This window comes from Xenia sp. Carnegie-2017, unplaced genomic scaffold (genome assembly GCF_021976095.1).
Source record: "Xenia sp. Carnegie-2017 unplaced genomic scaffold, XeniaSp_v1 HiC_scaffold_23, whole genome shotgun sequence".
Classification (NCBI taxonomy): Eukaryota; Metazoa; Cnidaria; class Anthozoa; order Malacalcyonacea; family Xeniidae; genus Xenia; species Xenia sp. Carnegie-2017.
Genome location: NW_025813486.1, coordinates 20,395,045 through 20,406,854, shown reverse-complemented (window position 1 = coordinate 20,406,854; position 11,810 = coordinate 20,395,045). Strand labels below are relative to the sequence as shown.

Sequence of the window (11,810 nt, the reverse complement as noted above, 5' to 3'; positions counted from 1 at the left end):
CTAAAACACTGCTTTTATTGTTCATTAATATATCTAACAATGATTACGATAGCGGTCTAGAGAATATCACAAGAGTTACTGTGACATACAGTATTAAGGAATGTTTAGCAGAATGCATGGAATATCACTGATAAAAATGATTTTCCCAATTATTGAATGCAAAAGCATGTCTTCTTTCGTCAAAATTTGTCGCAATCTTAGCCGTGGTCGCAATTACTGGTCGGTAACTTTTTACCGTCTCTGGCGGAATGTTATGTTGCGTTGGCTAATTTCGATGAGTAGATTAACCGACTATGAATCACAACGTTGTGATATCAACTTGATTGCATTTCACGACGGTGAAGACGTTTTAATTTTTTTCGGTTTTATTTCGCATTAAGCTATATACCAACAGCGGTATTATTTCATCCTATGGTTGTTGATGAGCTTCGGGAATCTTTGAGCAAGCCGCGGCTTCTTCGAGAAATGATTAGCGAGAAAGCGTTAACCAATAGCAAGAGAAGTCGGTCAAGTACCGTACCGCTTTAAGCTCTATAGCAGCTGCTTATAATAATTTAGATCATCAGCGTGTGTGAATTATGGACCACGTGGAATAGTGTAACTCGTCTGTGATTGGTGCGGTGTTCAAAAGCGTTTTGACGTTCTCATCCGAGTCAATTGATCAAACCTTATACCGCCTCTTCAAGTTCGGTTTCCTTTGAAGATGTACCGCCAAAGGCAACTTGTAAAGTTTCAACAATTCGAGCCCGACGCCCACCAGTAACACAGCTTTTTCGGCAAGCGACATGTATGCATGGTTCCTGAGAGAATCTATTTCACTTGTATTCTCTTGCGGTTATTTATGACATCGCGTACGGTGGCGTATTTTAATACCTCTGGTTAAAAGTGTCATCGACGATTACCGTGAACGTTAGAACGAGCCTAGTGCTAAAAAAAATTGTGTTTATAAAGCTTTGAACCCGATGTTATTCAAAGTCGTTGGTCCTGCCGAAAACGTGTGCCTTGTGGACGGTTAGCTTGGAGGTAACGACGCTTGCGTTTGAATTTGTTTTAGAATATTATCGATTAACGCAAGATTGTATCGTTTGATCGACCGAGTGGTGATATATAAAAATACGGCAATATAATCTGACCCTTGAAAAGTACTGCGTGTATACATGTGTTTTGTATTTTGATATTTTGAAAACAAAATAGACATGTCTGTAAGATCGTGCGTTTTAAGACCCGCTCCTCCTGGTCAAGACTCGGACACTTTGTCTTGTATAAATTTCGAGAAGAGTGAACACTATACGGCCGTTCCTAGACGATCCTCGGGTAAAGATTCATTTGAAAGCTTGGCAAGCAAAGGCGAAATGTTAGCACCTCTTGGCTTTGAGCCTGAAGGAAGCGCGTCAAAGCCTAATTTTTGTGAACATGCCTCGCCGCTTTTGGAGTATATTTTGAAGCCGAACGGATATGCAACGTTCAGGGAATATCTATGCGAACACGATCAAGAAACCTTACTTGATTTCTGGCGTTCCTGTGAAGAGTTTAGGCAATTAGCGAGCACTGGATCAAATCTTTCGATCCCAAAAGCGAATGCAACTTACAGTAATTATCTACAATCGAAACTCTTGTGTGCCAGCAAAATACAAGGTGGTATACGAGCGAAAATAAAACATAAACTACACAGCGGACAGCCTTTAAACGACATGTTATTCGACCAAGCTCAGGAAAGCGTACTGCGATATATGAACGACATTCATTATGAAATGTTCTTGACTTCTGATATTTACAAATCCTACATTTCAAAGGAACGCGTTTCGCAATTTGAATCAAAATGTATGCCTGCCCTGCCTGAAGAGAAGATACAAGAAAAGAGTAATGGAAGTTGGATTGTTTCAGATGCAAATACACCGCCGTTGGGAAGAAATAATCGAGAAGGGTAAGAAATGTGATATATTAAACACAGCGCGGCTTTATTTGCTACTTCTCATTCTAAACAGGGCTGTAATTTTCTTCTTGATTTGAGTAAACAGAATCTCTTTTCTTTTCAATAATGAAGCGATTGAAGAGCGGCGCGAAAGATGTTCAAGTGCCTGTGTTGATCTAAAATGTGAGCGTTTTCTTATGCAAAACGGTCTCTTTATTTCGTGTCGGCAATAGTTAAAGTTTCAATTAATTGTACTCAAGAATGTCTGTTGTTAAAAGCATTACCGCCACTTACGTTTGAGGTAGAAACCCTTGATAATCATTCGTATTCGCAATTCAAATAGATAATTACGCACTTTCATAGCTATCACGAGTGTTTTGTCAGCTTTGCAAGAAAACAAACCACTGTGTTTGCGATAAAGCGGCTGCTGCGAGTCGCATTTCATATTACTTTCATACCCGCGTCGATTTGTTTTTTGCTATTCCGGTTTGTTTTTGAATGCCGTATTTGTAATCTGTACTTAGCGCGAATAAACATTACATGAGTTTCTGGTCGCTGGAACTTCTTATAAGCTTGTTAACCTCTCTTGTGAAAATGTCTATTTCTGGATGTATTGTTGACCTCCCTGTCAATGAGAATATGCTATTTCGTTTCCACAAGAAATAAAAAAAGGCAAACGGGTGTCCCTAACGCTTTGCACTCTCAGTCAAAGGATTTGTATCAAGGAAATTTCGTACTTTCAATGTTGACTTTCTTGAATTGTTGCTAGAAACTCGTTTATTATTTCATGGCGGAAAAATTTGCATACCTTAAACACCGTTGTGCTATCGCGCCGAGGTGATGTTTAGGCTTGTCTTTATGTCGGTACCGTGGCGGTGTTGTTTTTTGTTTCAAGTCGTTTTGCGTTTTGGATTACGCTTGCCATATGTCTGATGCGTATTCGTGACTGATTTTACATACGAGTACATACTTGAAGCTATATTGCTTTACATCTTGAAATTATCGTAATGTGCCGCTGTAAATTTTAATTAGCCATGCAAGCTTTGGCACCAAAAACTAGACGAAGCAGGCATTACCTAATAAAACTCATTTCAGGCATTCTTAGCGTTTTACTAAAGTTGATGTCTCTTTGGCCAGAAAGGATTAATTCACTGCTTCCAAAATCAGCGCATTGCTTTAGTAGCTACTTCTCGCTAACACAGCTCACTAGCAACTCCTTTGTCGAATCAATGTTTTATTCCACAAATAGTATACAATTCAACGTGTATGAAGACTTGAAATCAAGCTTAACAAAAATGAAAACGCTTATAACAGTCTCGATTGTAGCAGTATGGCGCTGGGAAACCTTTCAAGAAAATAGAACAAAACAAGCGCAAAAATATGTTGTTTGTCATATGCTACTTTGCTAGCGTTGCTGAAAAACCCAGATGCGTACTGCGAGTCTACAATTTGACATATGTTTTTGTTTCATAAACTGTTCATTTCGGACATTGTAATCTTTACAACACATTTTTGTGCGCCTAACGTGTCCAATAAAAAACTTAGTTGTTCTTTAGTTAAAGGGCGTCGAGGTCTTGCTCGCGATAAATTTGAAGATGGTAATCAGCTTCAAAACGCGAGACACAAACACATGAGCTTGATTGTGTCGCATTGCTGAATATTTGCCTTACTCAAATGACACTTTTGAGGAAAAGCAGCCCGTCTACTGTGAGATGATTTCACCATGTTGTGTGCATATATTTCCGTGCTTTAGAATTTACAGCAGTTTGTTGTGGAAATATTGTGTATTACAAATGATTGTAAATGCTTTATGCTTAAAGACATTGTTTTAGAAGCGATTTTTGGTTTCTGCTGCGTTGTATTTTGACATGTGAGAGTTATTGCTGACCTAGCTATGTTGCCATTTCATCTCCCAACATCTTAGAACATTTTAAACCTTTGAATTTTTATCTTTTAGGTATGTGCCCATCAACATCAAGATAGGCAAGGCAGCCCTAGCAAGGATAGCCCAACAGCCTGCTCCACCTGCAGTTTCAGCAAATCACTCAGATGTACAAAGTTTATCAAGTGATGCCCTGACAGACGATAGCAAGTCAACTTTTACTGAGTATGTGCATTATTTTGTTTTTTCCCAAGATGTCTTACCCATCCACCAGCCCTGCCCTCCTGATTTAGTCCTAGTCCCTTTGTATTTTATTTTGACTAAGGGGGGTTGATGCATGCTTGGCAAATTTTTCAGTTAGGGCCATTTGTGGGTTTTGTTAGACTTTTTTGGAAAAATATGAATATGTATACATTGTTAGGCAAAATATGTAACAAGTAAGTACCTTAATTTTTGAGGAAATATTTAGCACAACATATTTGAAATTGCGTAAATTTAAGTGTTGGCATCAAGTATTGTTTTGGCAAAATCTTTATTCTAGGGGAATGAAATACAAAAAAGCATGAAATTAAAAGCTAGCAGATTAATCTATCTGTTTCATCACTCCCTGAAGAGGGATCATATTATGTCGATTAATCAACATGACAGAGCAGCTATGACCTTTAGCCTTGCATCCTGCTTAAGAATATTCTCTACATTCATTAATTACATTGTCATATTTCACTCACAACTTGAAGTCTGTATGAATCCCTAAATTGTTGCTTATTTTTCGTTAGCTACATGGGATAGATATGAAGTTTATATGAGTTCCTTATTTTCTTTGAAGTCTGTTTGTTAAAAGAAAAATGTTTCTATTCCTAAATGATAAATTTAGTCATAAACCATTTGTTTTTCTGTGCATGTTGTATTAAAGTTTAGTGAAAGACAAATGACATTGAGGCCGCTAGCTTTATGAAAAGGGTTCATATTTAGTTTTTGATTGGTCTAGAGATTGGCTTTCATAATCCTTGTATTTATGATGTGTAAGGATTGCCTGAGGAAGAGATTTTGAGCATATTTTTTTAGCAGTATTATTTTTTTTCCAAACCTTTAAAGTGTTTAATATTGAAGCCTACAAATTTTTATCTCATAGCTTTAGCGACAGGACAAGCAAATCAATGGAAAAACAAATGGGTTTTCAAGATGTTGCTGGCTTTGTACCAGTAAGTTCACATTTATTTTTTACTGGAGATTAAATGGCTTGCTATTCAAAGTGGATATTTTTTTGTTTTATCAAAAATGTTCTGTCTCGTGGCTTTTTCTTTAATTGTTTGAAAGGCATTCGTTTATCTGGAGGAAAGCTGTTTTCCACATGGCATATTGTACATGTAAAATTGTGTATGTTAGCTGTGAATTGTAAATTTAATTTTATATTAGATTGTTGTCTCTTTCAACTGCTTGGATTCTCATTTTACTAAAACAGCAAGCTTTCATTAAAAGCTGGGAAAAGCTGTCATTAATATGGCTTTATTGTACATTTTGCATATCTAAGTTAGCTGTGAAATTTACATTAATCACTTTATATATATATATACATAGTAATTAAACTACATGTATTTCGTACAAAATTCATGAATAAAAAGTTCTCGATACTGGATCAGAGCAAAATAAGAGCATTACAGTCTTTCAACTTCAATTGATAAAAGAACATTAAGCACCAACCATAAGAACAACAGCTTTGCGCAAGATAAATGAATGCTTTTTGAATGAATACAATGCTTATATATAATCATTATGTCTTATGCCAATTTGAATTGTTTCTTAACTAAAACAACAATATACTTAAAAGGCATTTTGTAGGTCCAATATTGCTAATTGTATGTTATTAAGATGTTGAGTGTCCAGCCTTATAAATACAGTTTATGTGTAAGGTGTACTTTTGTCATGCACAATCTAGAGAACCAAAAGAGTTACAAAGGCAAGTAAACAGTTGCCACCCAAGGAGTTTGCAGAAATTCTCACTGAAAAACTGAAGAGGGTCGAAATTGAGCGTGCCCAAGAGGAAAGGGCAGCCATAAATTTGGCAGGATTGCCTGAACAGGTAAAAGGAATTGATATTTCTCGTATATAATATTTAATTGTACTTCACATTGAATTAATTTACATAATGATGAAACAAATCGAAAAGAGGTTTAAATAGAAGTTCACACATCTACTATCTAATTGTTTCTTCATTTAACTTTGCCATCTGAGGACAATTTTTGTCAATTTCAACATCTATATCAGGGTTTTAAAATCTTTCATGGTATGTTTCTATTCCACACCAGTTTTACCTCAAAGATCGCTCACAATCATCCTCTGAATTGTAATCTCATTTTTTCATTGGGCAATTACTTTTCCCATCTATACATCATTATCAATCTTAACTGGAAAATATATCAGTACATGTGATTTGCTATATTCTGTTTTTTCATGAGAATTGAAAATTTTAATTTGTTGCTGCAGCATCCTAGGCGAAGTAAAAAGTCCATCTTGGAAGATGCAGCCGAACGCCATCAGCAGTATCAAAAATTTGGTGGTTTTGGTTATGGTTTGCCTCTTCCTAAGTTTATAGAACCATGTTATAACATGCCTACATCAAGTACTCCGCCTCACTATCCAAGATATGTGAAACAGCAACAGTGTATACCATGTTACTACCCTGCGATAGAAAACTGTCCAAATGCAGTAACATCTTGGCAAGGACCAGAGTCTGTAATGGAGAAGCCTCCAAGATTAGGTAATGGTAAAAAGCATTGGGAAAGTGTCGGGACTATTGAGTCAGCACCCGATAGTGGTGTTATTGTTGAAGAGGATATAAGTTTACACCCAGAAACTAGGAACCGGATTCATCAATGGATGGCTCACAGTGAGCCTCATAGATCACCATTGTCTCAGTATCATGGCAACCCACTGAAACAACCATATACTAGCAGTGGTTTGCCTGCTACCTTGACTGTTGCATCTGTTCACATGGGCGACCCTGCCATTAAATCTCTTGCTCCTCATAAATCTCAAAACAACATGGAGGAGATGCCTCGTCGAAGCAACGAAAAGGAGTTACGAGAGAAAAGGAGCAAGACAACTAAGAATAGGTACGCAGTGAGTTACAAGATTTATCTTTGTAGTTGTGATGGGTAGTTTTGACCTTTTAACCGAATATAACTGGACGGCTACTTCCCGCCAAAAATATTAAGCCTGCAATTTAACTAGACCCTGACCTTCAACGGACGGCCCAATGAAATTTCATTTATGTCAGTAAGGTAAAACGCGCGACTTTTTTGAGATGAAATTTTTCTTCATGCAAGTACATGCATGTTTGTCTAAAGGCAGCATTCCAGTTATATATTTAGTTCAATGGAGTATCTAGAGGTGTCTGGAGGTAAAATTTGGCTTCGTGCATGTGCATGCATGTTTATCTAAAGGTAGCATTCCAGTTATATATTTAGTTCAATGAGTTTGACCGTGAAATCTTCTTACCTTCGTAGGTCTTATCCAAGCAACAAAATCACTCGTTGCCAGTTTCCGGTAGACATTAATGAATGCTCGTCCTCTCTTGTTTCTGGCGAATATAAGGGAATTTATAGTTCGTCCTCAATCCTCTCCAGCGTACCATCTACAGTGAACAGCAACGATAGCGGTGTCGGGCGCTCGCAGGACGTAAGAGGTTACGAGGGTACAAAAATTGTGTACTTTTTGGATGGTGAAAAATATCCATATCAATCAATACTGCCCGACAAGACTGTCACTTTACGACAGTTCAAAGAACTCATCGCCTTCAAGAAAGGAAACTATAGGTATGTGGATTAAGTTGAAACATAATTGTTTGTGTTGTTTATCGATGAAATGATCTCATTTTGATATGGCTAAACGGATGTTATTTTGTGAACAATTATGTTTTTGGTGGAAGTGCTGTGGGTCCATGTAATTTTTACTTGCTTTGTCCATTTGTCGTGCTCAGTCTTTGTGCAATTCGCAACATGAGGTTTTACGAAGTCATCGTTTAAATACACTTTGTGCGTTTTTATCTTCACGGGGGGTGTTGCTAATGGTTTACATTGTTTAGCACGTAGTGCAGTGCTTATTTGCATCACGGGGGTGTTGCTAATGGTTTACATTGTTTAGCACGTAGTGCAGTGCTTTTTTTGCATCACGGGGGGTGTTGCTAATGGTTTACATTGTTTAGCACGTAGTGCAGTGCTTATTTGCATCGCGGCGGGTGTTGCTAATGGTTTACATTGTTTAGCACGTAGTGCAGTGCTTATTTGCATCACGAGGGGTGTTGCTAATGGTTTGGAGTGTTTAAAACCGCGTGTCTTTGTTTAAAAACCTGCCCAGTGTTAAGAGCGTCGTTGAGTGCTGTTTGGAAATCGTAGACCACTTTTATTTTTAGCATTGGTGACGCACAATCATGGCGTTGATATGTTGCGTTTTTGAAATTTTCACGTTTCCGGCTGTATTAAACAAATCTCGTTTTCTTAACACGATTTTTTTATCACTTATAGTTGTATTCAAGTCCATAATTTTAAAAAAACGTCTTAGCCTTCAAAAAAATCCACTTATCTCTTGTCAGATTTCTCGAATGTGTAAAGTTTCGGAAAGGAAACCCAGCGCTTTGGCCCAGCGTCATGATTCTTCTTTGAAAACGTTCTGCTCTCTTAAATTTTAAATATTTTAATTGATTGATTGACTAATTTTAAAAGGAACTAAGAGACTAATTTTTCTTTTTACCGATTAGCTTTATCCAATATTCATAAAAACGATAATTTCCATGGCGTTTTTATTTGATTGAGAACAGTGATGTATCTAAAGCATTTCATGATGCTGGTCAGAATAGAATTTAGAGTCTTACATTGTATTCAAACTACTATAAAAGCAGTCAAAAGGAACTACACACCAGCATTAAATTTGTTTAGATTGTGCAGCAAAGTGCGAAAACATTAAACAAAATTTATAAAACAAAATAATGTAGTATATTTGATAACTGGTAGTGCAGCTACCTCTGTTAGACTGTGTATAACAATATCCCGATAGTTAGAAATAATGTGCTCTCTATACATCTCAAGCCAATGATCTTGCTCGCCTCCGTGTAATAAGCAGTGGTTCTAAGCAAATTCACTGAAATCCCCCCCCCCGATGCAATATAGATTTGACATAAATTCCAGTGGGGGGATTCTCTTAGACTTTTATCGCGGGACCAGTACGAAGTATTTGCAATAACTTCGTCCATCGTAAATGTAAACCTCTGTAACTCTTTGTTAGGTATAAAATTTTTTTAAACATATGCCATTGTTTATGGAGCAAACGACAGTCTAAAATGGACTCGACTAAACTGTAAATGCCTGCTTATGTTCTCGTGATTCAATTTGTTGTTCGCGTTCTCGTTTCAGGTACTTTTTCAAAACTCCAACAGTCGAAGAAGATTGTCGAGCAATTTATCAAGAAATTAAAGACGATAATTGTGTTTTACCTTGCTACGGTGATAAAATTGTATGTAAAGTGAAAGAGTCGAAACATTCATGAGAATTTGGGGTAAAACGATTTAAACGAGCACCTCGTTGTTGTTGAGTAGGAAAGTAGCATGTACTGTCCAGACGCTTTTTAAAATCAAAACTACAAAATATTTCAGACTTTATTTAATTTCTGGTTTTTGTATTGAGTTTACACTTTTACTGATTATTCTTGTTGATTTGAAATTCTGTGCGGCGTTCAATGATCTCGAAGCCTCTAAAATAGTCGGTCTTTCATTTGCCAAAGTACGAAAACATTCCTTACGTCATGAATGATTCGGTATCGTTTTAGTTGGAGCAAAGCTTTCTAATGCCATTTTGTAAATTATTTTTGATTTAATCTAAGAATACGGTGAGAATTTTCCAGTATATTTGCCAGAAAATTGAGATTGGATCGTCTGAATTTCGCAGAATCATTTAACGCCTCATTGAATCCTGGCAAAACTTTGTTCTCAAACACCGCAACTGTCGTTGATAATGTTTCGACACAATTACAAACGCGAAGTTATTTTTTCGTTTTTTAATTACAAACATTAGTTCACTGAGGGCTCGCGGAGTATGAGAACCAGGCTTCTGCCTAAGTACTTAGATCTCAACTAAATTACTTGTGTGTGCGAGTTGAAAGGGAGTTGCTCGTTTGTAGTGTCTCTTGAATTCCGATTTTTCTTCTGTAAATTAATTGTACATAATTTTATATACATATAGCATTATGTAACATTGCAAAAAGTATTGTACAGCTGTTGTATTCTTGTACATATATGAGGCTCGATCGCGGGTAATTACTATGACAACAATGACATAAAACTATTTTGGACCAAGTGCGTGTTATTCAGAAAGATAAACAGTTCTTTTATGGTATAGTTTGTGTTAGAGGTTTGCGGGAAATTCCACATTTTTTTTTATAAAACCATTTATGGAGCACATGAGAATGGACGATTATTAAGTTAAACCTAACGCGGATGTTTGGATAACGAGATTGAAGACCTAAATATTTTCTGTTTTTGTTTCTTGATTGTGATTATCTAATGAGTTTCCGTGTTTGATCAACACAATCTGATCACTTGGCGTTGCGGTCAAGTTGAAAAGTTAATGTGAACATTCGCTTAAGGCCAAACATTTGCCAATTTTTTCATACACCCATACCGTCCTTTTAGACGTCACAGTAATTTTTGGTAAACGAAGTGGAATCTCAACTATGCTGAGCTGCTTTGGTTTCATCACTTTCGTTTCATCCTGTTTTCCGCTCTCTTGCACTGTTTCAGAGTTTAACAGTTGTCTTAAACCGCGCTGGACAACGTTAGGCTAAGTAGGACAAACTAAAGTCTTCCTTAGAAGATCTTTCACTTCCCTTAGACGCTTTAGACTTCATATAACCACTTTTTAACCCTTTAAGTGGCTATTTTTTTCTTGTTTTCATTTCCTTTGGTGATTGTTGCAATTCTGTTGCGCGTCACTTAAAATAGCCTATCAACGGGGGGGGGAGGGGCATAATGCGCGGTCTGTAGAGGCCCTGCGCAAAGCAATGTCATTAAAAAATTTTTGAATATACGACGATATTTTTTAAATTTTTATTTGCAAATATGTTTCGAGTTGACTCTAAGCCATCTTCAATGCGTATGAATACATTATTTACAGTGTGGAATATATAAGATAAAAATAGAAACATCACTCAAAAAGTGAGGTTAGACTTAGTGACTAGATTAACAAGCCCTTAATGACCGAGCGCGAGGTCTTTACGGAGAAATAACGGACCAAAGTGTTTTTCTACGGACCGAGCCCGTAGGGCGAGGTTTGTACAAAAAGGCAGAGGTTTGTACAAAAGACCTTTGGTTTGTTCAAAAAGGCGTGAAAATAGTCTTTGACATGAAATTGTGTGAAAATTTATGAACTATAGTTTGAAAATGTGTGAAAATGCATGAACTATAGTCCTAGCATGAAAATTCGTCAAAATGCAAAGACTTTGGTCTTTGCCAAGAAAATGTGTGAAAATACAAGACTTTGGTCTTTGCCATGAAAATGTGTAAAAAAACAAAGACTAAAGTCTTTGGCATCAAAGGGTGTGAAAATGCAAAGACTAAAGTCTTTGGCATTAAAATGTGTGAAAAAACAAGAACTATAGTCCTGGCATGAAAATACGTGAACTATAGTCAATGGCACGAAATTTGTGAAAATGCAAAGACTTTGGTCTTTGCCATGTAAATGTGTAAAAAAGCAAAGACTATAGTCTGGCATGAAAATGTGTGAAAATGCATGAACTATAGTCTTTGACATGAAAATGTGTTAAATGCACGAACTATAGTCTTTGGCATAAAATGTGTTAAGTGCACGAACTATAGTCTTAGGCATGAAAATGCATGAAAATTCGTGAACTATAGTCTTTGGCATGAAATGTGTGAAAATTTAAAGACTTTGGTCTTTGCATGAAAATGTGTAAAAAAGCAAAGACTATATTCTTTGGCATTAAAAATGTGTAAAAATGCAAAGACTT

The 11,810-nt window shown here is 36.6% G+C and overlaps 1 protein-coding gene across 1 annotated transcript; it reads left to right on the top strand.

Moving 5' to 3' along the window:
* The first annotated feature begins 679 nt into the window (after positions 1-679).
* Positions 680-10,129, top strand: LOC124448457 (axin-1-like). Its single transcript, XM_046999477.1, has 7 exons — positions 680-1,924; positions 3,870-4,019; positions 4,927-4,996; positions 5,731-5,874; positions 6,279-6,907; positions 7,301-7,609; positions 9,203-10,129. Exons 1-7 carry the CDS (start codon positions 1,197-1,199, stop codon positions 9,333-9,335), a joined length of 2,163 nt encoding a protein of 720 aa, XP_046855433.1. The 5' UTR covers positions 680-1,196; the 3' UTR covers positions 9,336-10,129.
* Positions 10,130-11,810: the final 1,681 nt, after the last annotated feature.

Bases quoted from the DNA above. Each gene is read 5' to 3' on its own strand.
- LOC124448457 (XM_046999477.1), top strand. From the start codon at position 1,197: ATGTCTGTAAGATCGTGCGTTTTAAGACCCGCTCCTCCTGGTCAAGAC. The intron at 4,997-5,730 runs GTAAGTTCACAT...TGCACAATCTAG, and splicing joins ATGTTGCTGGCTTTGTACCA to AGAACCAAAAGAGTTACAAA. The intron at 7,610-9,202 runs GTATGTGGATTA...TTCTCGTTTCAG, and splicing joins TTCAAGAAAGGAAACTATAG to GTACTTTTTCAAAACTCCAA.